The 27,378-nt window shown below is 41.8% G+C and overlaps 1 protein-coding gene and 2 long non-coding RNA genes across 7 annotated transcripts in view; 2 read left to right on the top strand and 1 right to left on the bottom strand.

Moving 5' to 3' along the window:
- The window catches only part of LOC310766325, a 79,243-nt gene extending 63,166 nt beyond the window's left edge, over positions 1 to 16,077 (bottom strand). The window contains exons 1-3 of one of the 3 annotated variants that reach the window (XR_014550066.1): positions 15,629 to 16,077; positions 14,139 to 14,245; positions 8,228 to 8,631 (exon numbers count right to left, since the gene is read on the bottom strand). This is a non-coding gene — a long non-coding RNA (uncharacterized lncRNA). Of the gene's footprint in view, positions 1 to 8,227; positions 8,632 to 9,267; positions 9,356 to 14,138; positions 14,246 to 15,628 lie in introns of those variants that run through there. The other 2 variants (XR_014550067.1, XR_014550065.1) reach the window with 2 other exon arrangements.
- Positions 1 to 27,378, top strand: part of LOC310767021 — a 962,895-nt gene that overhangs the window by 307,843 nt on the left and 627,674 nt on the right. The window lies entirely within an intron of this gene.
- Positions 3,866 to 25,767, top strand: KATNBL1 (katanin regulatory subunit B1 like 1). 3 transcript variants are annotated; one of them, XM_083619068.1, is made up of 10 exons: positions 3,873 to 4,406; positions 14,162 to 14,289; positions 16,084 to 16,124; positions 16,784 to 17,066; positions 17,310 to 17,428; positions 17,826 to 17,876; positions 17,961 to 18,050; positions 20,483 to 20,572; positions 22,367 to 22,460; positions 24,376 to 25,767. In XM_083619068.1, the coding sequence occupies exons 1-10, from the start codon at positions 4,307 to 4,309 to the stop codon at positions 24,406 to 24,408; spliced, it is 1,029 nt and encodes a 342-aa protein (XP_083475194.1). In that variant the 5' UTR covers positions 3,873 to 4,306; the 3' UTR covers positions 24,409 to 25,767. The 3 variants fall into 3 exon arrangements, with proteins under 3 accessions (XP_083475193.1, XP_083475194.1, XP_083475195.1); XM_083619069.1 differs by lacking the exon at positions 3,873 to 4,406 and adding an exon at positions 5,032 to 5,190; XM_083619067.1 differs by lacking the exon at positions 24,376 to 25,767 and having other exon boundaries at positions 3,866 to 4,406; positions 22,367 to 24,358.

Genomic DNA, 27,378 nt, shown 5'->3' on the forward strand with positions numbered 1-27,378 from the left:
TTTTTTCATGTTTCTGTATCACTACACAACTTAGGTTGTATGTAAAGGTAAAGGTAAAGGGACCCCTGACCATTAGGTCCAGTCGTGACCGACTCTGGGGTTGCGGCGCTCATCTCGCTCTATAGGCTGAGGGAGCCAGCGTACAGCTTCCGGGTCATGTGGCCAGCATGACTAAGCCACTTCTGGCAAACCAGAGCAGCGCACGGAAACGCCGTTTACCTTCCCACTGGAGCGGTACCTATTTATCTACTTGCACTTTTGATGTGCTTTCGAACTGCCAAGTTGGCAGGAGCAGGGACCGAGCAACGGGAGCTCACCCCGTCACGGGGATTTGAACCACCGACCTTCTGATGGGCAAGTCCTAGGCTCTGTGGTTTAACCCACAGCACCACCCGCGTCCTGCTAGGTTGTATGTAGGGGTGGGAAAATCTGTCCATTTCTGTTTTCTACATTTCTCCTTTCCCCAGTCTTAAACACTTTTCCAACTTGTGATTTTTATTTTTATTTTAAATCCTCATAAAAATTCATTGACATTTTTTTCATGAATTTATCCTAATAAACACATTATTCTATGCAGATCTAACTAGTGTAGATATTTTTCCAAGCAATTTTTCCTAACAATGCAGTTTTGTATGCTCTTTTTCACTAATACATGCATTTTCATTCACATTTCCCCCTTAAATATGCATTTTGTACATATTGTTTGGTTGAAGAACTGCATCACAAAATTGAAAAGTGTGAATTTCAAAGTGCACATTTTGAAGGATAGGTGTGTTTCCAATCACAAATTGGTTCTAGAAGTATGAATTAGGGATTCACATAAAAATGGGCACCACAAACACAACACAACCAAGAACACACAACAACTTACTCTATTGCCTATAATACAATGTTTCTTTAAAGCCTAATTTCAGCAAGGGGAAGAGACCCTTTGGGAGACAGGGAAAGCTTTGCACCCAAGGTTGGTGGTGTGTCCGTGTCCCCTCTTCTATATAGAAATTATAGCCTGGAAATCAAACCAGTGTGAGAAGTGAAGTGCAGAATGCAAAGGCAAAGTAAAGAGTTTAAAGTTTCTAATCAGGGGATCTGTCTAGGATGAAGGAGGAGCAAACCAACCAAATTAGGGAAGTAAATAGAGCAGCTACCAGCTGGAATAAGGGCAAGGCATGAAATTGGAATGAAGAATTTGGATCAGTCAGAGACAAGGAACACAAAGTGAGGCCATGATACAAAAGTGGATTTGGGGAACTGATACTGTCCTACAATGTAGTTGACTTCAATAGGGTTACATGCAAAGCAGAGATCAGTTAGAGCAGGGGTCGGCAACCTAAGGCCCATGGGCCACAAGCAGCCCATGGGGGTCATTTAACTGGCCCGTGGACCCCCGGCGCCCACTTAGGGACCCCTGCCACCCACTCAGTTGGCTCCCATGTGCCACGCTAAACCGGCACGGAGCAGAGCAGGGACCACCTTCCACGACGCTGGCCGGCTTCCCATTGGCTGCAGTTCCTGCAGCCTATGGGAAGCTGTGCATGCCTCCTCTGCGCTGGAAATAGCATTTGCGCATGCGTGCGTACGCACACACTCCAGCCCACCACTGTCTCTGCGGTATCATGAACTGGCCCAAGCCACAAAAACTTTGCCGACCCCTGAGTTAGAGTAATGGCAAAAGAGTTCCAGTCCAAAGATATTAGTGCAAGAGTGTCTAGGCACTGGTTTGGATAGGTGGCTTCATTTCCTTAATAGCATTTTGGCTGGTGAGTCAGACACTAGAGCCAACAGATCCTTGATCTTATCCTGTGGTGCTGGCTGCTTTCTGTAGAATCCTACTATACTATGGGGCAGAACAGTGTAAAATCCCATGAGGGCACAGAAAACACCTTCAAGGCAAATGAGTGCAGGTCCTGGACATAGAATTTTAGTGAAATTAATCATGCCAGCAGTGCCAACGTGAATATAATATTGGGAGGGGCAGGTAAGACCCATGATCACACAATATGGTGCATGCACATCATTTGAATGGCAATGTCCGCCAACTGGGTTGTGTGTGTGGCCCCCCTCAAATATTCTGGCTCCTATGTTATATATACTCCATGTACTCCAGTGCCCCCGCATGGAAACCACTCTCATGCTTATCTAATTAAAAGCATTCATCACCCTCCTGCCTAATAGAACCATACATTAAAATAAAACTGTGGGTTTGTGTATTTTGGGATAGATTTTTTTACTGGAGCAACCATAGGCACAAAGAACATCAAAAGAACACCTGAATGCATCAGGCTTTTATTTCAATTAAAACTTGTGCTAACTTGTAAATATTTAAAATCTGTCAATATGAGTTTCAATATTTAATCCAAGAGGACAAAATAAATATTTTGACATCTAAGCAAAGCAAACACCACAGCACTCTTGTCACTTAATGGTGCTGCAAATCATTTTCTAAGGCATCTCATTACCAGGGCTTATTATGGGGGGAAAGTGTTAATTATACTGGCAGTCCCAACTAAATAAACCAGTTCTACTCTGTTACCCTGAGAACTAAATGATAAATGCAAGGTCATGTGAACTTTTCTGCTAAAATGAATGCTTGCAATATCCTGATTTATCTGTATGATTAGCATTATGCCTAAATTTGAAGCATCATGGGGTTTATTTTTTTAAAAAAAATAGAGTCCATTTTGTTTGTTCATTTTTGCAAACTTCCCAATTTTTTTAAAAGTGTACCCAGAATATTGTTGCACACCACCCCAATCTCCAAGTGGTGCGAGATTCCAGGAATTCCAGTCGCTTACTCTGGATTCATTCTTCTCAGAATGAGGGACAGCAGAGATTGTGGTCTCTTTATGATACTTACCCATCTATACAACCTGAGCTTATGCTTCTGCCACTGTTACCTGCCACCACAACATGGCAGGCTGCTGCTGCTTCCATCTCTTGCCACCACAACATGGCAGGCTGCTGCTGCTTCCATCTCTTGCCACCACAACATGGCCTCACAGGCAGCTTCTGCTGCTTTTGCCACTGCCATTGCAAGGCCTGCAGGCCACCTCCGCTTCTGCCATTGCCTCCTGCTGCCACCGCGAGGCCTCACAGGCTGCCACTGCTTCCCGCCACCGCGACAAGACCTGGCAGGCCGCTGCCACTTCTGTCATTGCCTCCTCCCGGCATGGTGTGGCCTGCGAAGTTGTTGTTTCTGCTGCCAGGCCACTACAGCTTCTGCTGTCTAGCAGGCCTGCTGGCAGCCCCAGATTACTTGTCTTCACTATGACTCACTGCTGTACTTTGGATTGTCCTGAATACCACCATTTGGTAGCCATGCCCCAAACCTTTGTGCAAACTGTATTTAAATTGTGCTTTCCTTCTGTAACACAAGAGTTACATTATCCTGATCACCTGGTTAGGTACCCTGATCTTGTCCACAGCACAGGTAATAAACTGATTCTGAAATGAAATCACTTTGTGACTATAGGGTGTTACCTGACATTAAGTGTACAGGGATTGAGTCCCAGTCTCTAGAAATACCATAAAGGAAGCCTTTTCACTGGATTCTGTACTAGTTTTGAATACCTGGAAATCTATGGATAGTATGCCCATTGTTCACAAAGACAACAAATTACTTTTCAGGATGTTTAGTCACCAGAGGAATTCCATCACCTCATGACACTGCATAGCAACTTGATGATACATATGTTACCTTACAATATCACATGCAGATGCAACATCGCAAGGCTAGCACACACAGTGAGAGAACAAGACATCTGACAACTATAAATCATAACGATGCTTGATTTAACCACCCCAAAATATGTCCACTTTATTCTTAAAGCACTTACAGTTACAGGATTATTGCATACAGGATTATTGAGGAATGACCACTGGGAGGAGCGCAGAAAGAAGAAAAACCATGGTATACCTGCATCAGCACAACAGGATGCCTTCATCTGCCCCAACTGCAACAAAACATGTCTCTCCCATATAGGTCTCTACATTCACAACAGGCGCTATAACTCTCCAACAGTTCGACTTTACCCTCCATTGTCTCCAGAGGCAGATGGATGCTAACCTGGGACAGACTTCTGAGTGTAACTATGCACAATATCCTGTTGACTGTGCTGTATAATGAACCTGTGATGTCTGAACACTAGGATCTAGAGCAGTGAGCCCTGAAAGCCCTGTGGTGTGACGACTTTCTGACTATTTGCCTGTGCACATGAGCACGAAAGCAAGACTGAGGAGGAGCGGAGCAAGCTTCACGGACAACGTGAAGGACTGATTACACAGGAGGCTGGCCGGATAAATCTCAAAGATGCTCAGGAGCGCCTTTCCACAGCCACTTCATGCTCCTACAGCTCCACAGAGCAAAACGCCTGTTGACCAGAGAGGGAGGCTGCCTTCGGCTAACGAATGTCAGTACGTAGCAACCTTGGAAGGGAGGTGGTGATCGCAGGGCTGGCACAATTCATTTTGCTGCTTTAGGCAGAATGGGAAGGTGCCTCAACTTTGACTTAGGAAGGCGAGAGAGGAAGGAGGGGCAATTTTTGGCTTTCGCACAGGGCGCCACTGAACTTTTGGAAGCCCAAAGTCCGCCCTGCCTGGCTGCAGGTACTGCTGTTGGACCGGCATCCAATGGAGGAGCTTCTCAGCACCACTGCAGGTGCCTCCCACCCCAGTCGCTGGAGAAGTGAGAGGCGGCGAGATCTCACCAGAGGTCCCCGGAACTCCCTGCCACTTCTCCGGTGGCAGCGGGGGCGCCTGAGGCAGCCGCCTCGGGGTTCCCCACGGCCTATCCTCGTCGCAAAACAAGGCAGTCGCGTTATTGACTCCTTTAACAATACACGCCGCCTCCCCCCATCTCCGAGTTTGCAGAGCCTGAGGAGCCGAGCGCGCCTCGAGGGCCGAGCCCCCCGGCCCGCCGCGTCGTGTGCGCTCCACGTGACCGGAGCGCGAGTCAGCCGGAGAGAGAGAGGGAAGGAGGGAGCAGCGCTGCTGGTGGCGGCGCCTCCCTCACCGTCCCGCCTGTCCGGACTTTCCGGTCCCAGCGTGCACTGCGGCGGCGTTTGAATGGCGCTCGCTACGCCGAGTGGGCCCCGGCGCTAGGACTCCGCCGCCGCCGCCGCGCCCGGCGGCTCCCATTTAAGGCCCGTCCAGCAGCAGAACCCGCGGCGCCTGGACCATGAGCAGCACTCGCAGGTGAGCGAGCGGTCGCCCGGTGGGCCTTGGCCCCGGAGCCGGCGGTGGCTGCCGCCGGGCCGTCCCAGCCAGGCGTTCCCCTTCTTCCTCCTCCCTGCTGATGCACGCAGGCCCGGGTCAGGTGCGAAGGAGCAGCCGGGCAGCCAGCGGGGGCCGCAGGGAGAAAGAGCCCGTTCCGCCGCCGCCCCTTCCCCTGCTTCTTCCTCGCTTTATAGTTTCCTTTCATTCGGCCTGGGCGGGGAAGGCCCACCTCGCTCTCTTCCCATGTTTGGAGGAGTGCTCATGGGCGGGGGTGAGCTAGTTCCTACCTGCCTGCGAGCCACCCACTATCATGCTGCCAGTTGAGGAGGCTGCATTTGTGTTGGATTCCCCATTCCCCCACCCCCCAGCTCGTGAGTATGCGCTGTAAAACTATTTTAAAAAATTGAAGAAATTGAGGTGCACTATTCTTTTAATCCTTAAGCACCTAATTCGGGAGAGACAGAAGGATGACACACACACACACACACACCGGTTTTCTTTCAGGCTCCCTTCCCTCCTGCATTTACATCAGGAACTTTATTTTGGACCTACCACATGTTTGGTCCATGGGGTCACAAAGAGTCAGACACGACTAAACAACAACAACCACGTGTTTAACCAACCACGTGTGCACTCTTACAAGCGAGTAAAACCCTATTGGGCTGGGTGAAATTAGGTTCTGAGTAACCATGCTTAGAATGGGGACCGTAGGAAACCGGTGGACAGACTGGTCCATCTAACTTCAGTGTTGTCTATGCCGACGGGCAGTGTCTAGGATTTTGGGTAGGAGTCTCTCAGAACTACCTTGAGATGCTTAGGGATTGAATCTGCACGCAGAGTGGATGTGCTGCCCCTGAACTATGATGCCTTCCGTGAATTGCAGTGCCAGTACTCTCATTCTGCATAGTGTGGTTGTCTCCTAAAATGGGGTTCCTCTACTGTTCTATATTAGGCAGGACAATACCCGCACCAATGCCTTTTAGGTCTTAATTCACCAGGTGATATTAGTGCTTTTGCAGGTGGGGAACCCTTGGGTAACTCAGAGCTGTTCGAAGAAATGACTTTGCAACTTAATTTTAGGGGATTTCCCTATTTAACAGAAGGATGGCATCGTGAGACCAATATGCAACATAACAGATACCTGCCAATAGTGTCATGCAGTGTAAAATAGTGCAAGGGCTCACTGTGCCTTGTGGCTTCTTCTTAGATCTGGAGGAGGGGAGAGGTGTAACACAAGGGGGAAGATTCAGGTTGGTAGCCATGTTGGTCTGACGCTGTCGAAATATATACATGAAAGCTTATACCAAGAACAAACTTAGTTGGTCTCTAAGGTGCTACTGGACAATTTTTTTATAGATTTTGACAAGGGGGAAGAGTGTATTGGGGTGGAGATGAGAAGGTGGGAATGCAGGTAAATCATATAGGGTTAGAGACAATGCAGTCAGGCAAGTGGGGCAGTGATTAGATGGTAGTTCCCTAAAACTTTATATGCAAGGTGCCTAAGTATTCCAAACTCATAGCAGGTGGAGCAATAGAAACATAGCCAGGGGCAGTCCTCAAAGCCACTTTCTGTTAACAGGAGAACTTGAACCTGTTTCACATCCAGGTAGTTTCATTCCTCCAACTTTGTTTGCTGGACCTTGCTAATTCTACCAGTACCTAAGAATCTTTAACATTTTGCTGTAGTTCACACTATTATTATGTTGCCATAGATTTAACTCCAGTATCATAGTATTCCAACCTTTATGTGCAGAATCTAACATACTTTCTTTTTCAGTATGTTTTACATTTTGTAATCTATCCTTATTCCAAGTACTTCTTGAGGGCATGCACCACCTCTCCAGTTTACCTGTGCAACAATGCATGGTTTGCTATGCTGAGGGGGAGCCACTAGTGTCAGTGTGCCTGAAGAGAGTCAGTTTAAAAGTGGTTGATCAAATTAATAGGTGTGTATTAGTAAGCCTCATTAAATATAAAGGACCTTATTCTGAGTAAACATATATGTCCTTATGCTACAGTGACCAGTACGTCATCACATGGTTCACAAGATCTTCATCTGACCCACTAAAGAAATGATAATGCACATCCCTCTCTTACCATGAAAGACTTTAAAAAGTGCTACAGCACAGTTGAATATCCTATGGCTTGTATCCAATGTAGCACTAAGTGACCATCCTGTCAGTACAATGACTTCTTACACAATAAGACTTCTCTGTTTCATCCCTCTATGTTCTCCCTGTGCCCTCCCCAAATCTGTTCTCAATGGTTAGGGGAAAATCCATAAAAGATTTAGGGGCTGCAGATAGAGAGGGAGAGGGGGGAACTCGCACTGTGCAAGCATAAATCTTTGCACTGTCAGGTTTAATGGGATACTGATCACTGTGGCATAAGGATGCTAACATTTTTCTCAGAAGGTTTTTAATTCTGTGGTAAAGTACTATGTTGAAAACATCTATCCACGTGTTACCATAAATTCTTGACCATCAGTGGATTATCTGCATTTGTTAAATAAATGGATTTGGGAATAATAATAATAATAATAATAATAACAACAACAACAACTTATACCCCGCCCATCTGGCTGGGTTTCCCCAGCCACTCTGGGCGGCTCCCAACCAAATATTAAATACAGCATTACATATTAAAAACTTCCCTGAACATAAGGAATAATTTTGCTGTTTATCTGTGTTTTGTTATCCTTTTTGTTATCCTTTTCATTTTTATTACTTTCACTTATTTTAGAAGTACTTCAGCCCACAAACCTCCTTAGCTCTTTTTCCCCCTTTTGATGCACCCTACAAAGCAGACATAGGTTGTCCACATTACACGCTGCTCACAGTGTTTGAGTTTCATGTGATCACATGGTGAGTTTTTGGTTGACTATATAATTTTGGGCAGCAAGTACAAGATTGTATTTTTAAAAGGTCCATATTTTTTAAAAATCTGCATTTAGGGAGCAAGTCTGCCTTTGGCATTAGCTTGAAAACTGAACAAGGAAAAAAAAACCTTTCCAAAATTGCAAGTATTGATTTTTATTGATTTTTAAGATGACATAGAAAGCAGCATGATCTAATTAATCATGTGAGGCCAGCTTTTTTCCTGACTTCCAGAAGTTGCTTACTTTAGTGCTTCTCTTGACCTTCCCTTTCCTTCAGTTTTGGTGCAGAAGACCTGCATCCATCTACCAAAAGGAGGATAACCTGGGCTTCAGATGTCTGATGGTGATAGGAAAAGATGCACATCATGGAAGTGCACTGCAAAAAGTTCATGAAGTGTCTCTTCTGAGGATTGTCTGTTTTGTTAACTTTTGAAACCCTTAAGATATAATGCTGCCTGATCAATTACTTTAAAAGCATTACTATGTGCATTGCATATAGGCAACCTTGTGGATAATTGCAGCACTTTACCCATCTTCTTGTACTTGCCTGTCAAAGAATAACTGTGGTTAGTGTTGCCTGTAGTTTATTGAAATGAGCCAACATTGTGGTTAATGAACCTGGCTTGTTACAGTAAAGCATAGTTAACACTAAGTACAATTTGGCTGGGTTCTGTCGGCACCTTAAAAGCTGTGATTAGCTCAAAACAGAAATGAATGCTTTTGATCTCCTTGAATGTGTGATAAGGGAGAGTAAAGGGAAATGCACAAGCCCAAGGCTTGAACACACAGTACTAAACCAGTCTTCCCCAAATCAGAGCCTTCTAAATGTTTTGGTCTACAATTAGTCTCGACCAAAATGGCCAGTGGTCAGAGATTATGCAAGTTTTTTAGTCTGAAACACCCAGATGGTACCAGGTTAGGGAAGGAGGCATTTAATTATGGTTTTGTGCCACGTGTAAACCAGGCCACTGATCATTGCAGACTGCAAAGAGTTTGCCAACTTTGGTTTGGTGCCAGCTGTAGTTATACATTTAGTGTTAACCATAGTTAGCTGTGAAATTGGCAGAGTACAACCTTGATTGGCAGGCGGGGGGGGGGGGAGAGAACCATGTGGATTACAGATCAATCTGAAGCTATCTAAAAATGCACAACCCAAAAGGAAAGGGATTGGAAGGGAGGAGGAAGTAAGTCAGAGGTAGGGAACCCTATTCAGCCCAGGAGCCACATTTCCTCATGGGCGACATTCTGTGGGCTGCATGGACAAGGCTAGAGGAAAAATTGGACAGAGAAACAAATGTGACTTAGTTCTGTACAAAGCCTGCAATTCACCTACAGTACACAAAAGTCCAAAGTTATATACATGTCTACACAGACACTGCTACCCCTGGCAAACAAGATACAATATCATGGTTCAGGAGCACATTCCAGCCAGGCAGAAGCATGTGAGGAAGGCAGGAGTGAACAGGGCCAGTGAGGGATTTGTGCTTGAGAGTGTCTCAAGAGCAGGCTTCCTCAACCTCGGCCCTCCAGATGTTTTGAGACTACAACTCCCATCATCCCTTACCACTGGTTCTGCTAGCTAGGGATCATGGGAGTTGTAGGCCAAAAAACATCTGGAGGGCCAAGGTTGAGGAAGCCCGCTCAAGAGCTTGATAGAGAGAACTGGAGGACTATATTTGATCCATTAGCCAGAGAAGTGTCTCCCGCCCACCCAAATGAAATAAACAAACTCAAGGACCAGGTTTTCCAATATGTCTGCTCCAAGCTCTAGAAAACTGCATATTGTTATCTTTTGAAGGCTGCAATAGGCTTAATGTTGATATGATTTTCACAATGCTATAAACTAGGATTGCTCTTCTAGGAACTGGAGCTATTTATGTATGAAGCTGAATTGATAACAAGAAAGTAGTGACAGAATTCCATCTCTGAGAACTAATTTGATGGGCATGGGGTTCAGTTGCGAAAAGGCTGATTGGTACTGCAGTAGATTACTCATGTGATAATAACTGATCATTTCAGCTGAGCTGAGGATTTTGGCTAGACAACTTTTAATTTGCTAATTAAGATAATTAAGGTTTTGTTTTGAAAGAGACACAGATTTAGAAGGAGTGAACAGCTCTGAATTTCATTTAGGCTGCAATCTTATACACACTTCACATGAGTAAATCCCATTGAACTCAGTGGGACATCAATTGAGAAGACGTACACAGAAGTGCACAGTCGTTGTAAAGTATTCAGGATTTTTCTGATTTGAAAAACAAACAAACAACCAGCACACGTACTACCACGATTTATACTTCCCCCAAAATACAGGTTATCTAATCTCATTGCAACATATGCCTGGGGATAGTAGTTAATTGATGTAATACTAATTTCCAGTGCTCTAAATTTATTAGGATCTGATTAGTTTGAGTTATATCTGGAAAAATAAAACTAACATGTGGCACCTGAAGTCTAATGTGAATTCAGAGCTACTTGTTTTTCTTGGCATCTGTGTGCCATCTTTGGCCAAATGCCAAATGCCAACCTATAGGTTTTTGTCATTTAATCCAAGTTTTCCTGATCTGCAATTATCAAACATAAAAAATGCACGATTGCCTGAATGCTGTGCATACTGAAGCTTACTGTGACCTCATGTTTCTGTGTCTGGTTCTTTGCATGTGTGGTGATGTTTCCTTGCGTCCTTTCTCTATTGCCACACCACCTACTTCTGTTTGCTCCTTGCCTGAGCACAAACTAGCCATTTCGTTTCCATTTATCTCAGAGGATAAGCATGCCTATTTCTGCTGGTGGCTGCTGAAGACATCCACAGTACCTGTGTATGTTTTTTATTTCTAATACAGCTGTTTTATGCAAAACTGCACTTGCACAAAACAGCTATATTCAAAACAAGATTGGTCCTTCAGGATATAAAGAGGAATTGGTAGCTACAGAATTTGCAACCCATTGTGCAAGATGAGGAAATGCCCTGTGTTGACTTTAAGAACCATATAAATATCTCAGATGTTTTCCAAGAGCCAAAAGTGCTTGAACTGAAATATTTGATAATATCTAAAATGCAGTCCAGTGGTACCTCGGTTTAAGAACAGCCCTGTTTACGAACTATTCGGTATAAGAACTCCGCAAAACCGGAAGTAGTGTTCCGTTTAGCGAACTTTTCCTCGGTCTGCGAATGGAAGCCGAAAGTGGAAGGGCACCGGCAGTGGGAGGCCTTGTTAGGGAAAGCACGCCTCGCTTTAAGAACAGTTTTGGTTTAAGAACGTACTTCTGGAATGGATTGAGTTTGTAAACCGAGGTACCACTGTACACTTATAGCTTAGATATTCAAACAAATCCGAAGCAGTACCTACTAACTATTTTATTGTAATATTTGTTGGTACAGTCATACCTCGTGTTGCGTTCCACTCTTCTTACGGACTTTCAGCTTACGAACTCAGCAAACCTGAAAGTGTTTACTTCCGGGTTCGCCACCTGCACATGCGCAGAAGTGCTCTATCTTTTTTTTTTTTAAATAATTTTTATTAACTGGCCAATCACATCAAATTAAATCACATCACATAAATTCCAAATTACAAAGCCAAATTTTTAAATTTTGTTGGGGGAACCCATACTTCAAGATCCAAAGCGGGATTCAAATCATCTTCTTATTACTGCGTTAGTGTCCAAATCAGTCCCAATCAGTCCAGACAAAGCTCATAATTCTATCCAGTCTTATCTTGGTCTTTCCACATCATATCTTGTTCATATAATTTCTCTTTTTCTTTTACGATCTCTTCTGTTAGTCTCCTTAAGCCGATAAGCAAATATAAATCCTGTGTGAATTTCCCGTTCTTCCAATCTAAGTCCAGATGGTTTCCATATATCTCCTTCGTAGATAACATCACTCTTTCCATCATAAATCAGGCATTTTTCGCTCTTAAGTCCCACAGAGAAGTTAATCCACGATATGTAAACAGCTCTATTTCTCTCTTTCTCCTCCCAGACCCAAGAGCTCCAACAATGCCTCCCAAGATGGCGACGGCATTTTTAACTGCGTCATTCCAAAACTCTTAACTTTCCAGCTTCGTCTTGAAACATTGCTTTGGTTCGAAAGTTTATCTCCACACAGCCTTAAATCACAGCTTAAGTCCTTAAAGTTCTAACTCATTAGGGGAGGGGATTCTTGTTAATCACATGAAGAGGAAAGAAAAGTTTTTTTTTCCCCCTCCCCCCTCAGTCATTTGCAATACCGTATCTTGACGTATCTTCTCATATTTTGTTCTTGCCTTGTTATCAGAGATCTCTTCTGTCAGCAGTCTTTACTCCCCCTTTTTCCTTGAAGTATGTGCAATTTATCTCGTCCAAATTGTTTCTTTTGAAGATTCTTGCAAACTAGAGGCGCGGATCAGGGACGGCGTCCAGGAGTGCCGGAGTCCCACAGGAGGGCTTTGTGCCTAGTGCCCCCACCCCCACAAATTCGGGGGTGGTATAGGGCACAGCAGGCAAGGGCCGTCCCCCCCATAATCCTGGGGGGGGTTAAGGAGGCTAATTACCCCCATCATAGCCTCCAAATTACCTCGTGTGGGTCGGAGAGATGTTATTGTCAGCCATCTTCCGATGCGCCACCTAGTGGCCCCCCGCGCAGAAGTGCTCTATCATGCCGCACACATGTGCAGAAGAGGCGCTCTAGTTGCGGACTTTTTGGGGTGCGAACAGCACCCCGAAACGGATTCAGTCCGCAACTAGAGGTACCGCTGTATTTTAAAGACTTCTTTACATATTCACTGGGTTATGCCCTCACTCTAGTATTTGAGCCCTAGTTTGGTAGCTGCTGTAGGTGACCAAGAATTCTGCTCAGGCAATTGAGTAGGCTGATGGAAGAGAGATGAAACACTCCAGCCCTCTTTCCCACCTGGCTTAGAAATGCTGTGCATCTTTCCAGCCAGCCCCCAGCAGGCTAATAACATTTTTGCAAGTTAGTAACTTACATTGAAGGCTGAACTAGACTGTGTCACATTGTGATATTCTATGCAATAAAGTGATCAGGATAGGTAAACCAGATGGTTTGTACTTCTGTTACTTCTGCATGGATTTTAACATTCAAAAAAAGATATTACATTGGCGTGAATTTCTACTTTCCTGTTTTCTTTACCTAATGCACTTGTTCTGAAGGAGCATTTTTAAGGAAGCAGCAGCAGCTGTACTTCAGTCCAGTAAGACTGAAGAGCTGATTACCTATTTATAGACTGTGCACAAAGCATCTTTGCAATGGAACATTGCCCTCCATAGTATGCTGTTACCTTAGGCTCCAGAGGATGGTTGTGCAGATCTGAAATTGATTTATAAGTATTCCCAGGGATTATTTTGAGAGAAGGAAACAAAAGCTTATGAGATGAGGACCACAAATCACTAACTAATTTTATTTCGTGTTTATTTATTAAAAATAAAATACCAAACTTAATGGCCTTTATGCTAGACTTCAAATTGTCTGTGGTTCTTATGTTTCTGAAACCAATTTATATTAATGTTATTTATTAACTGAGGAGTTGTAAGCAAGTGTTGAAGAGAAGAAACTGTCAAGCGCTTAGTTAGAAGGTTGGCACTGTATAGCCTATGGCAGATAATAGTATCCAGATGGATCCCTTTGAAGATTTTGATTTTTTTTTTTAAATGATGGCAGCAGTGAGATTGGCCTTAGGTGTTAGCAGATCTTTAGACTGAATTAACCAATGTGCATTGACATATTTTGAATCTTAATTGTGTGAATATTCCATGTTGTACAGCACCTTGCTGTGTTTTTTTGAAAGTGTACTGTATAAATATTTAAATAATAATAATAAACAGTGCAGAAACTTCAGGTGTCCTTATTGGACCACAGATGAGGTTTTTCAAAATCTCTATCATAGTATCCACAGGGCATGTATTAGTTAAGTACTTATCACTTACAGCTGATACAGTTTTATAGACTTCCCTGTAGATTGCATCTAATGTGCTAAATAAACAATGTATTCATTGAATCTCATTCAGATTACTATGGGATTGACAGATAATGTTAAGAATGAAAATTAACTTTGCCTTTGTCTTGAAAACCAGGGATTTTGGATATTATGGCAACTGAAGCCCAAAATGTTAGAAAACGAATGCTATTGTATAGTGACGGTCGTCCTGTTGATCTCCCTAGAAAAAGGAGTTCTTATTCCATTAATGAGAACATGAAGGAGGTAAGCTTTTACATTTTCATCTAGATCATATAACTAGTTTTCTAATGCAAGACATACACAGCTAGTTCTATTGTGTTGTGTGCTGTGAGTGACCTCCCATTCAGAGCTGTAAAGGGTCATTAGTTCCAATATTATAATCAGCAAGAGCTACAAATACCCAGTAGCTCCAGTTGCTTTTTTATTTACAGTTTATAAAAACAAATAAAACTATTAGAATTATAAAACACGTATAACTGTTCTATTTTTATTTATTTTTTTATCAGCCTTGCATTGGGAAATTTCCAGGCACCTTAGGACAGCCTTTCTCAACCATGGGTCCCTAGTTGTTGAACTACAATTTCCATCATACTTGACCACTGGTCCTGCTAGCTAGGGATGATGGGAGTTGTAGTCAAACAACATTGGAGGACCCAAGGTTGAGAAAGGCTGCCCTAGAGAGTTATATAATTTAACGTGTTTATTTTATTTGTATTTAGTTAACAAAGAGAAAAAAACATTCAAACAGTCAAGGCTGCCGAATATTGTATATTAAACTGGCATCCATTCATTTTTACCAATGAATCTATAAAATAGAAAAATTTCCATGAGAAAAAATAAGCACTGAAAAACTTGCTGCTCCACATCACTGACAACATGTATAAGAACCTCTTCAGCCAAACCAGATGCCATCGTGAAGGGGGTGTGGTTGACAGCCTTCGTAAATATTGTCTTATATATAAAGAGTGCATGATTGTCATGATTCACTAGCTTATGTTTCTAAACAGAATGAAATGATGGGCTTATAAAGAACATGCTTAGGCCATCCAGAAGAGGCAAATACAGAAAATGGCTGCTAATTTCTAGAAATATTCTGACAGATCTACCTATCTACCCATTTCAACATGGGGAAGGTGTTCTCAGTAATTTGCCAAGTAGTGTTGCATTAGCATGAGCCCTTCTTTATAACTGAACCTTCAGGGGTAAGATCTACTTGACAAATAGCTTCTTTTTCCTTCTACACCCCTCCTTGTAACCCATCCATCTATTGCACTCTTACATTATTTTGAGTCAGTGTGAGGTGATTCAATTCACGGAGCATGATTGTGCATTCAGTTGAAGAAGGAAGCTTTCTACATTTGAGTTAAAATGTGAAAAGCACAAAAATGAGCCTAAACAAATTAAAAGCAATGGGGATAGGTGATGAATTCTACATGTTTGATAGCAACAGAGTTAAAACATGAGAAACCATTTTCTTCCAAAACCATGCTGTCCACTACCAAAAGGATTGTGAGTGAAAATGCCCCTTTAATTTATAACACCAAAGGTAGCAACAGAAAAGTGGTTTGTATTGTTACCTTACCTTTTTGTGGGGAGTCCCGATGAGTCAGAATATCAAATGTTAGAACATTCAAATGCTGAACGGTCTCACTATAAACATATTGATAATAGCTCACTTGGTGTGCTGAAGAAATCATCCTCAACCATATTACCTTCTCAAGCTGTTGGCAGACTTATCTAAGACCCTGGCAGTCAAGTGTACTCTTTCCGCCACATTTTATTAGTAAAGACTGATATTATAACACAGGTTGTAATACAAAGTTTTCTCTGATGTCATAATCCCACCTCTTGCCATGGATGTCACAATATCATGTCCTTCAGCTAGATGCTCAGAGCAGCCATAAATGTATTTTCCCCAAATGCTTGTTGTATACAACAATTGAAACAAGGAGGAAAAAAACAGAAAATCAGACACATAGAAAATTAATACTATGTTTTTTCATTCTTGGTTATAACATATATGCTGTTTATTTCTAGGGTAAGAAATCTGCAAAACATTTGGCTTCTTCCACAGGCAGGTAAGAGCTGCTTCTCTTAATCTTGGAGACAGAATTCTACAACTGATCAATTTAGACAAGTCCCTTTTCTGATTATCAGTGAAGAATATTGACTGAGCATCTTTTAGCCCAGTTTCTTAGAAGTTAGTTTAGCAATAACTCAGGTGTTTTTTTTTAGTTACCACTTGGTTTATCTGGAGCAAAGCAAACCGCAAGCCATGGCTTAGCTTTGGGTTGTGTAACAGCAGAATGACTTGGGGAGGGGCAAAGCAGCCACAGTTTTTACATGCTTGCATGTTTGTGTTTAGCCTTGGTTTGGGTTAGCATTATGTGTGAACTTGACCAGTATCTTTGGCTTTCTAGTAAATGAGTTAATGCAGTGTTTGATACCCCCACACCACTATCCAGTGCCCATTTTGCATCAGTATAATGATACATTAAAGATTGTTCAGATCCTGACACTCATATTACCAAAGTAATTAATAAAAGTGTTTCTCATGTAAGTCAGATTGCAGATTTAAATTGTGTCAGTTCAGTCCTCCTTGAATAAAAAATGTTATAAAACTCAATGCAGGATGCTACTATGTTATATAAAACCTTACTGCAAAATATCATAACACAGCATGCACTATACATAATCATTTTGACTAGATACTAAACTCATTGTTTTGTTTTTGCAGAACAACTGCTGGGCAAACATTGACCAGCCCCCATCCTCTGTTCAAAGTAGTATATTGCAGAAGAAAAGCTCACTATTATACTCCAAAGCCTTGTTTCAGAAAGAAACAGCTCCCGAAAGTCAAGAGCCGTGACATGGCAAATAAGGAAAATGAACTGGCATGTGCAGCTGATCTGCCAGCAAAACTGCCTGCTGACGGTCGTACTTTCTTACTAAACTCCAGTGATTCTGGCCGATCTCAAACAGAAAGTCCATCATCAAAGTACAGTGGATTTTTTTCAGAGGTAAGTTAAATGTTACGTGATACTTGTTTTAAAATGAAAAGCTGGAATCTTAAGACTGCTGGCTTACTTCCAGTCTTAGTTGTTTAGTAGGGCTTGGATTTTGTAACCATTATATTTTAAAATGTTGGTCAGATAGCCTGTAAGGAACTGTACATGATAGCTGTAATGAGAACCAGCAGGATACAAACAGTATAGGTTGATAGTTGTTGGTTCATAGTGGCTAAATTGTTCTCCTGTCTCTAGGTTTCAGAAGATCATGATACTATGGCACAGGTTCTCTTCAGTAGAAACCTCCGGTTGAATGTAGCTTTAACTTTCTGGAGGAGAAGAAGTATAAGCGAGCTCGTAGCCTATTTAATAAGGTAAATATGAAAAATATCACTGGTATAATCCAGTCCACAATGGTTTCAGTGCTTGTATGTGGAGGATTCCCACTCCATCAGAGGCAGAGAGCTGGATGAGAATGTAGAAATCATGCACAGACCTCCCATTCACCTCAGTGGCCCATGTACTCCTTTTGCAAGTATCCACTGAAAGGAGATAGCAGGACTCTAAAACTTGTTGGACTAATAATGCAGGTGCTGTGTAAAGTTTGCATGTCGTCTTTTCTCTTTTCTTTTTTTACTGCAGCTATCCTTAGTCTGCGGTATTTAAATGCATGTGCTGGCTCATGAATTCTTGAGCTTAAAAGTTTCAAGTCTAGAAGAATTACATAGAGCTGTGTCTAATAGTGTACATTTTTTTTACTGATGTTTCCAGGATACAAGATCTGGGTGTGGTGGTAGACTGCCTTCCTGTTCTTACCAGCAGGTAAAAAATACACCTGGGGTAGGGGTTTGTGGAGCTCAGATTTATAAGAGCAAGTTTATGTATACTGACATTATCTTGCTTCAGTTTACAGGAAGAAAAACCATATATTTCTGTGGGCTGCTGTGTAGACCTTCTACCATTAGTTAGATCACTGCTTAAGAGCAAATTTGAAGAGTAAGTTTTAAAATATAATTCTCTTCATATGAATGTTTAGATGCTGACAAAGTAAAGGTTAATCTTCTTTCACTGGCTGGTCCAATTTTTTAAGCTCTCTTTGTGCTAAGGGGACTGTGGGCTTCAGTTCTGAGACTGCCTTGGTCACGATTGCCTGTGTTGGGAGAAAGACGGGGCGGGGAGTCTGTTCCTACTGAGGCTTCTCTTCCTCTGGTATTCTTGACAATGATATTGTTCTAGAGTGCCTAGCCAGGACGGGAGCTGGAGGCACTATTTTGCAGTGGTTCCTCTCCTATCTGGATGGCCCACTCCAGAACAATGCCATGGTCAAGAGTCTCCTGTGTAGAGCTCTGCATGGTTCAGTCTTATAATCCATTCTATTTGCGTCTTTATGATACAGCTGAGTGGAAATTAGCTGAGTTTTAGAGTGTGCTGCCATCACTGCTGATCACACACAGCACTGTTTTTCCTTTATAGCTCGAATAGGTGTGGCAGTGGATATGTTGTCTGGCCTCAGTAATGGACTAGGCGAGATAAACTGAATCTGATTCGAGACAAGATTTGAGACACTGCAAGTTGATTCCTCTGACTGGATGAGTGAAGTGGATCCTGTTCTGGATGCCATCTCACACTCCCTGAAGGAGCAGGTCCACATCTTGAGGGTATTCTTGTTGTTGTTTAATCGTTTAGTCGTGTCCGACTCTTCGTGACCCCATGAACCAGAGCACGCCAGGCAGAGGGTATTCTTAGCTCCAACATTGCTACTAGAAGCCCACGTGACATCCATGGGATAGAGTATCTTTCACCAACTTTGGCTGTTGTCCAGCTATGACCTTTTCTGGATGAGGATAGCTTTACTTCAGCTGTCTACATTCTGGTCTAGGCTGGATTACTGCAATGTGTTGTATGTGGGTCTTCCTTTGAGGACTGTTTGAAATGCAGTGGCCAGACAGTTAACAGAAACTGGAAGGCGTAAACCTAGAGCAGCTATTTTGGCCCAACTGCATTGGCTTTCAACTAGCTTCTGAGCTCAGTTCAAAGCACTGGTTTTCACCATTATTAAAATTCCATGCAGGTCAGAACCTAATTACCTAAAGGACCACTTTGTCTCATATGAACCTTCTCAGACACTGTGTTTGCCATCTGAGGCTCTTCTCTGTTTTTCCATCTCTCCACCCCCCAGCCAAAAAAACACTGAGAGGCTTCTCTGTAACAGCTTCCTCCAGTCTTTGGAATGTTGCTCCCAGGTTACTCCTGGTGCCCACTTTACTATAATTTCAGTGCCAGGTTAAAGCATTTTCATTCTCCCAGGTATATGGGCAGCTTTGATTATATTGATGTTACAGTTATGTAATCCAAGCTTTGGTGTGGTTTTATCATTGTTACTGTATTTATATTGTGTATTGGTTTATACATTTTCGTTATGATTTATTGTATTTATATAGTAAATTGATTTAAGGCTTATTATTTATAAAATGATATGCAAGGCTAATTAATCTACAAAACTATTATCCATGTGCATGCACACTCTCAACCATCATCATCTTGATTGCATATTTTCTGCTTGTAACATGCTGAAAATAGTCATGTTGCAGCGCTGTAGGTTAAACCACAGAGCCTAGGACTTGCCGATCAGAAGGTTGGCAGTTCGAATCCCTGTGACAGGGTGAGCTCCCGTTGCTCGGTCCCTGCTCCTGCCAACCTAGCAGTCCGGCGGGAAGGTAAACGGCGTTTCCGTGTGCTGCTCTGGTTCGCCAGAAGCAGCTTAGTCATGCTGGCCACATGACCTGGAAGCTGTACGCCGGCTCCCTCGGCCTATAAAGCGAGATGAGCGCCGCAACCCCAGAGTCGGTCACGACTGGACCTAATGGTCAGGGGTCCCTTTACTTTATGTGCTCATCACAATTCAGAAAGTATAGGTGGCAACCATTTTGCACAGGGATTCTGCTCCTGGTCCCTGTGCATGTCGGTGTGCACAAGCCTGCCCAGCCCTGTTATGCCCCTGTCACACCCTCTTCCGGGCCTAAATGGACCCATGCGGCAGAAGTTGGCATGTGCAAAAAGGTTGCTACCTGTAGCTCTAATCAAGCAATGGGTTCATTTTGCTTAATCCCGTTTACATAAAAAGATGCACAAAGAATGAAACCCTCAGGTAGCTAGCCAAAGTAATCCAAAACAAAATTCCTCCCAAGTACCAAATAAAGTGATCAGTTGGATCTAGTGTATGAAGCAAAACCCTTCTACTTTGCTTATGAGGAGAAAATGCCTGTGGCACTTACTCACATATTGTGGAAAGTTCCTTCTGTAACAACTTTCTTAATTCCATTTTCCTCCTGTTTCTACAGAGGAACATTTTGCAAATGAATTTTCTGTCTTCTTGGGTTTAAACTTCTCTGCAGCATTTTTTGTAATTCAAAATAAAATCATTTCAGATACGTGATCGTTGGCTTAAATTGGCTCCAAGCTGTTATTAAGAGGTGGTGGCCAGAGCTTTCTGCCCATGCAGAAAAAATAGAGGATGGGTAAGTTGCGCTTTTCATGACAGTATGGCACTTAATGTGACCTACATTTCTTGTTTTTTAAATTCACACTGTTATTTTGCTTTACAGTGGCTTTGCAGATTAGCAATTATTGAAACAGCCATAGTACCTGGAAATGCTTTGTTTAATATAATACCCACAATGTACTATAAGCAATATTCTTAAAATGTCAAACTCCAAGCATGGTTTATAGCTGAAAACTGCAATAGAATGGCAGTCATTGTTCAGAGGAGATGATGTCAAGACATCTACAGATATTATGCAGTTAACTTCCACTCATGTAGTGTGATTTCCCCTTCTCTTCCCTTCTTCTGGACCAGATTTGGGGGGTGGGGTTCACCAGCAGGGTATAGGGAAGAGAGAGGAAGGGTAGGTCCTGTTACACAAGCAGAAATCCATTGCACAAATAGGTGAGCATCACTGGATGCGGCCCCAAATATTGAATTTGTTTGTCTTTATAAAAATATTTATATGCTACCTTATGGCCCTCAAAGGAACTCCATGGCAGTTTACAAACTTAAAATACTTTAGCTTTAATACACAACTGAGGCTTTGTAAAAGAGAAGAGTTTACTTTAATCTCAAATCTTCTTTTAATAAAATGTTGAAAGAATATGGCAACTTGTGTTTCAGAAGAAAAATACGGTTTTATAACTATTAGGTAACTGCTTAAAATTGGCTGTTGTTGCAAAAAGACAGGGATACTTCACTGTCTTTGAATGCTTTAAAAATATGTTGCTATATCCCCCCCCCCCCACACACACACATTGAAAACCTAGTTTTACAAATTTATTTTTGAAAATGGAATAATCCCTGGACTAAATGATAATATGTCTAAGGACATATCCACACTATAGACTTAAACTGCTTTAACATGCCATTCAGCTTTGAGGAAAACTGGTTCTCTGAGGTAGTGATCTCTAATAGGATCATCTCAGAACCTCTTCAAACTGCAGTTCTTAGCATTCTTTAGCGGAAGCTATGACAGGAAAAATTATATTAAACATATAGTAAGTATGTAGCATAGTTTAAATCTGTTAATCCCTACTAATGTGTTCATGAGTATGGATCAGAAATGCAAGAAGCTTCCAGCTGAATGGGATAGTTTAGCATGATATAGGAGAATATGTTTTTCAGTATATTCAGTTGGTTTCTTTAAAACATTTTTTTTAAATTTCCTTAAATAATATATGTAGAACCAAACCACCAGACAATATTTAAAATATCTCACATCTCAATTGCAGATGTAGATAATGTGGTTTGATGGTGGGGGGTGGGATCTAAATGCTTTTGGGGTGATTATTTGAAAGATAAAGCCCTAATCAAAGCACTAGCAATAATTTTAACAACTGGATTACTGTATTGAGGAAATCATTAAAAAATTGAGTGCCTGAAACATTTTTTGCATATTTTTAAAATCACTACAATGTACCCTCCTGTTCTCAGGTCAGAACTAGATTTTTGGGATCAGATTGCTTGGAGCAGCACTGAAATCGATCAAATTATACAATATAGTTTGAGATTCTTTTTCTCCCAGGGTGTTTCTTTACATTTTGCTTTCTCTATTAACTAACAGTTCTATCCATAAAAACTGGGAGAACTTTCTCCTTAGACTAAGATTCCCTCCCCCTCTAATCTTTTAAAAAATATTTTTAGTTTTTACCTATATGTATTTTTAATTTTCTGAACTGAAGTTGGAAAAACTAACATAGTAAAGGGGTGCTCAATTTTAGGGATGCCCAAAATATAATTCCATGTGTCTGTCTTTCTTTCATAGAAATATTCAGATTTTAAAGACACAATTAAGTGGATTGTGGAAGCAAGAAAATCATCTTACTTTGGTTCCAGGATATACGGGTAATATAGCAAAGGTAATGTGTTTGTGGTGTTCCTTCGTGGTCTCAATGTTATACAGGCTCCATTACAGTTAAGCTCTAGTGAGCTGATTTATTTTGTGGGGTGCTACTAAGCATTTGGAAGTCTGATTCTCTATGTAAACAGCAACCAACTATTTCTCTTTGTTTAGTTAATGTGACTGGGGCCTGCAAAGTGTTGGGGTGACTTTCCCTTGTATTAATTCATCGAACTGCTCTCGCTCTCCTCAGTCTTTGTCACTTTTAAAGTAGCCCATTTGTAAGTTGGATTGAATAAATTTGGCTTATTCTTGATTGTGGGTCTGCTCCTCAGTCTTTGCTTGGTAACCATTTCTCATCCCTTGGCTCTTTTGCTTGATCAGCCTGATCCTTCTTTTCTTTATTCTGGACCAGCCGCAGAAGTATCAAATGCTTTCCTTTCTATTAGAGGAGGGAGCCGTGTACGTGGCTCAAATGAAAAGGAAGAGAAGACATAATTATAACAATCCTTGAAGCAATTCCAAAGGCTTCACATTATCTTGTCAACCTTGCCATAGCCCTGTGAGAAGCAATTGTAGTATTATGTCTATATTGCAGATAGAGGGCTGAGATTGAGTGTGAAGTGCTTAATCAGCTTAGTGAGCTCCTTGTACTGGTGAAATTCAAACTAGAGACTTTCTGGTTCTATCTCAGTTTCCTAGCGCTGATTCCGCACCAGCTCTCATGAAAGAAACATGCATGGTTGAGGAGGAAAGAATCTTATCCTTGCCCATGCATTACTGAAGCTCCTCCTGCCTGCAGACTTCAGGTGTTATTAAGTTGCCACATATGAGGGGGCTGTCACAGCTAAAAATTGGCCGCTGTTTCTTTAATGCTTAAAAAGCTGGGTCAGCATGAGCCAGCGGCCTACACCAGGTTGTATGTATAGAGTGAGAAATGTTAGTTTGTGGTTGGGTTGGTTGGTTGGTTAGTGAAAGCTGGTAGTGTTGTGTGTACAGTTGGTCAGTCGCTTTTGCAGAAAGACTTTTAAGAATAAAAGCAGAAAGTACTCTGCAAGGATATTCTTCTCGTGGACTCTTTTATACCAACAAGGGTCTGAGGATCAGGCTGAGGCAAAAAAGGGAGGTCAGAGCCTTTTTTTGCTTTTTACAAACACTGACAGGTTATGGGCCCAGTGTTTCTAAGCATGTGCAGAGTGCAAAACGACTGACAGCATCTCAGTGCACTTGTCCCCTCTTGGCCATTCTTGGTACCCCCCCCCCCCAGCTTTCCAGGGTTATATCACAAGGTTGACATCTACAAGGAAGGCAGAGCTAGAGTATACTCTCTGATCTCCCCCTACTCCCTGCATGGTAACTTAACCTTTGTTAGTAATGCCTGAAGAGGGCTTGTATTGCGCTCTCGCTCTCCAAAGTGGAGGACACAAAAACAAAGGATGCACTTTTCTCAGTTTCAGTTGCACTTGCTCAAGGGCTTGGACAAATTCTAGAAGGGATAATGAAAGAATCCATGTGCAGAAGGGAAGGATTTCCCAAGATATGTGCTTTAGCATAGCATCTATTGCTGGAAGAAGCAGGGGACGGTTTGTACAGAGGAACTGAATAGTTCAACATCTCACTCTAGAGCAGCAATTCCCATATAACATTTCAGATTCTTGGGGTGGCGCCTGCAGTGGGGTGGGGTACACTCCTATTCATATGGCTTTCTATGAGCAAGGTAAGATACTCATGTAGGACACTTTCACTAAATTCTAGCAATATCTGTGTAAAAGAGATTCTTCAAAAGTGACATTTTTGTCCAGAAGCAAATGATATTTGGCTGCATCAATTCAAACAGTCAGTGGTTGCCTCTTCTTAGATTCTAGCCCTACTTTGTGCAGTGAATGGCTCTTTGAATTAATTTATCTCTCTCTCTCTCTTTTTCTTTTTTTAAGGATGTGGATGCTTATTTATTACAGCTGCACTGACATTCCTGGAGGACAAGTGTATGTGTACATGTAGTGTGTGTTGGCTAAGAAGCCCTTCAAGTAATCCTGAACTATGTACTGTTTCCAAAAGGACATCTCTTCTGAGAACTGTCTTTGGCAGGAGAGGACTAGACCGCCAGACTGTTTAATTCAACCACTAAAATTCATCTGCTTCACATTGAAGTGGAAAAATTTCTAATAGGCGCAACCTTTACTTCAATGAGGTGAAAGTGCACTATGAAAACTATACGTATGCCTTTGCTGCATTTTGGGATTGTTCAGTTACTGGATGAAGTCGTGAAAGTGTTTCTACTGCATAATGGTATAAAACAGCAAAACTTAATTGTGAAGACAGAATTGCAGAACCAGTTACTAGGAACCACAAGAGACCAGTCGCCATAAATATTTTTTAAACTTTGTTTTTCTTATGAATTGTAAAAATGTGTATATTTTCAAGATATTATGAAATTTTGCAATTTTGCTGTATTGAAACTCTGATATATGTCTGCTATATTAATCAAGATATTAAAGACTATTTTTGTTGCACTACTGAGAAACTGTATATAGCAAGGGGCCTTAACTACTAGTATTGCAAATAGCCAATGTAGTAAGAAACCATTATAGCCAATATATAAAGATGCTGTATAGAGGGATGGAAACTCTTTATTAAAAATCAGGGTGTTTACACAAATTGTGTACAAATCATTTTGAAACATTTTGCACACTTAAATATATTTAAGTGGATATTTCCACTGACTGACTACTTAAATACCTGTATGACCTAAGAGTACTAAAATTTAGGCATAGAGGGAGGTTGTTAGCAAAATGGTGAATATGTACACCTAGCATTTTTAATACTTTAAATTTTCTAATATATTCTGTTGTGTTTCATTTAAATGTGTCGAGTAAACATACTAAATGTTACTACTGCTTTAATTAAGTTCGCATAACTTTACCTGGTTCTCTCACTCCGCTTAGGACATCTTCAGATATTTATAACTCCAAGCTCCTAAAAATGTTTACGGCCGCGGTAGGCCTATGCTTTTCAGATTTGACAATGCATCTGCTACCTCCTCTAATTAATATTGCTGCAGCTCTTGCAAATGTAGTTGCCATACTCCTGACTTAACATTTAATCTTAACTGGAAGATTAATGCAATACATCCAGTGCAAAAGTTTACAGTTGTGTTGCATTTTACTCACTTGTGATATTTTAGTTCAATCTGCTATGGTTTATCGGCTATATTAAAAAGGAAAACAGGTTGATGGGTTTGTGGGATGGCACCTGTGTCTTATGTTACTAGTAAATATGTTTGTCTAAATAAAATTCTATCGAGTGCCAGCTGTGCACAAAACAAACTGAAATGTATTTTTGCAGCATGCCAACCAAGTTGATCACCGGATTTAATTTTGATCTTCAGTGTGCTTTGTGATTATACACCAGCTGCTTCTATACACAACTGTAGACTGTTAGAAAGAGGTCTCTTTTCATGTATTGTGCCATGAGAACATTTATGGTCAAAAGCAAGGAAGCAATATTTATCTATATAAGTGTACTGTAAAGACACTTGCCTCAATTTATGCCAAGCTTCAGTAAATCAAGGGGGAAGGGGAGGAAAACCAAGAAGGCCTAGTTCTCTTGTCTTGGTTTACAAGGCCTTATAGCTGTGAGGAGATGGTCTTATGTCCTTAGGGTCAGATGCATTAAGAATGTCAGTAGTGTACTGAAATAACAGGAAATAGAGGCTTGTTTAAATCATACGTTCTCCCCTATGTTACAGAATACTTGCCTAGATTCTGGTTTTAAGGGGTTTCTGATTAGATTTTAAATCCAAGGTAATACTATAGTAGATTACACAGAAACACTAGAGAGGCAGCTGAAGGTGGAGAATTGGATGAGAGGGATGGATCAGGGATGGAGCTGAGTGTCATCAATGTACAGTGGTACCTCGGGTTAAGTATTTAATTCGTTCCGGAGGTCCGTTCTTAACCTGAAACTGTTCTTAACCTGAAGCACCACTTTAGCTAATGGAGCCTCCCGCTGCTGCCGTGCCACCGGAGCATGATTTCTGTTCTCATCCTGAAGCAAAGTTCTTAACCCGAGGTACTATTTCTGGGTTAGCGGAGTCTGTAACCTGAAGTGAATGTAACCTGAAGCATATGTAACCCGAGGTACCACTGTATAGGTGATACTGAAAGTCATGGAAAAGTGGTAAGCTCGCCGATGGACAAAGTATGGTGAGAAAGAATAGTAGGCAGCCAAGCCTTTTGAGGAATCCCAACAACAAGAGGGAAAGCAATATATGGAGACACTGAAAAAGTGATTAGACAGGAAGAGAGCCAGTGGAGGACAGCAGCAAGGATTCCCAGGGCATAATAGGAATCTAACCGGAAGGAACTATTAACTATCAAACATGGCAGAAAGGTCAAGGAGATAAGTACAGAGAAGAGGCTCATAGATCTGGCAGTGAGGTCATCCATGATTTTCATGAGGGTAGTTCAGTGGAGTGAAAGAGGTGAAAGCCAGATTGGAGATGGTCAAAAGTAGAATTGGAGGAAAGATCGTTGTTATATAGGAGTAAGCAGCACAGTCCAGAAGTTTAGAGATAAAGGGGGAAAGAGTAGTACTTGGAGAAGGGACAATGAGTCGAGAAATGTTCTTTTTCGAGAATAGGGGAAATGGTGTGTTTGGATACTCGAAGGAGATGGTGCATAAGGGGAGATAACTGGAAGTTGGAAAGGGGCAGAATGAAGGGCAGAGTAGACTGGTTCTATCTTGGCATTGGAGGAGGAGGCCAAATCTTGACCAGAGAGAGGAAGTGGGGAGTAGAGGAGTGGGCTTTAGCAGGCATCAAAGGTAGAGAAGTGCAGCTTGCGATACCTAGAGTTGGTGTGGAAGGGATGGATGAAGTAGTGCTGTTTAGCCAGGAGTAGCTTGGAGGATAAAGATGTTTCCAGGGCAGGTTACTT

The sequence above is a fragment of the Podarcis filfolensis genome, assembly GCF_964270895.1.
Source record: "Podarcis filfolensis genome assembly, chromosome: 1".
Classification (NCBI taxonomy): Eukaryota; Metazoa; Chordata; class Lepidosauria; order Squamata; family Lacertidae; genus Podarcis; species Podarcis filfolensis.

Bases quoted from the DNA above. Each gene is read 5' to 3' on its own strand.
- KATNBL1 (XM_083619067.1), top strand. From the start codon at position 4,307: ATGCTCAGGAGCGCCTTTCCACAGCCACTTCATGCTCCTACAGCTCCA. The intron at 14,290-16,083 runs GTAAGCTTTTAC...GTTTATTTCTAG, and splicing joins TTAATGAGAACATGAAGGAG to GGTAAGAAATCTGCAAAACA. The intron at 20,573-22,366 runs GTAAGTTGCGCT...TTTCTTTCATAG, and splicing joins GCAGAAAAAATAGAGGATGG to AAATATTCAGATTTTAAAGA.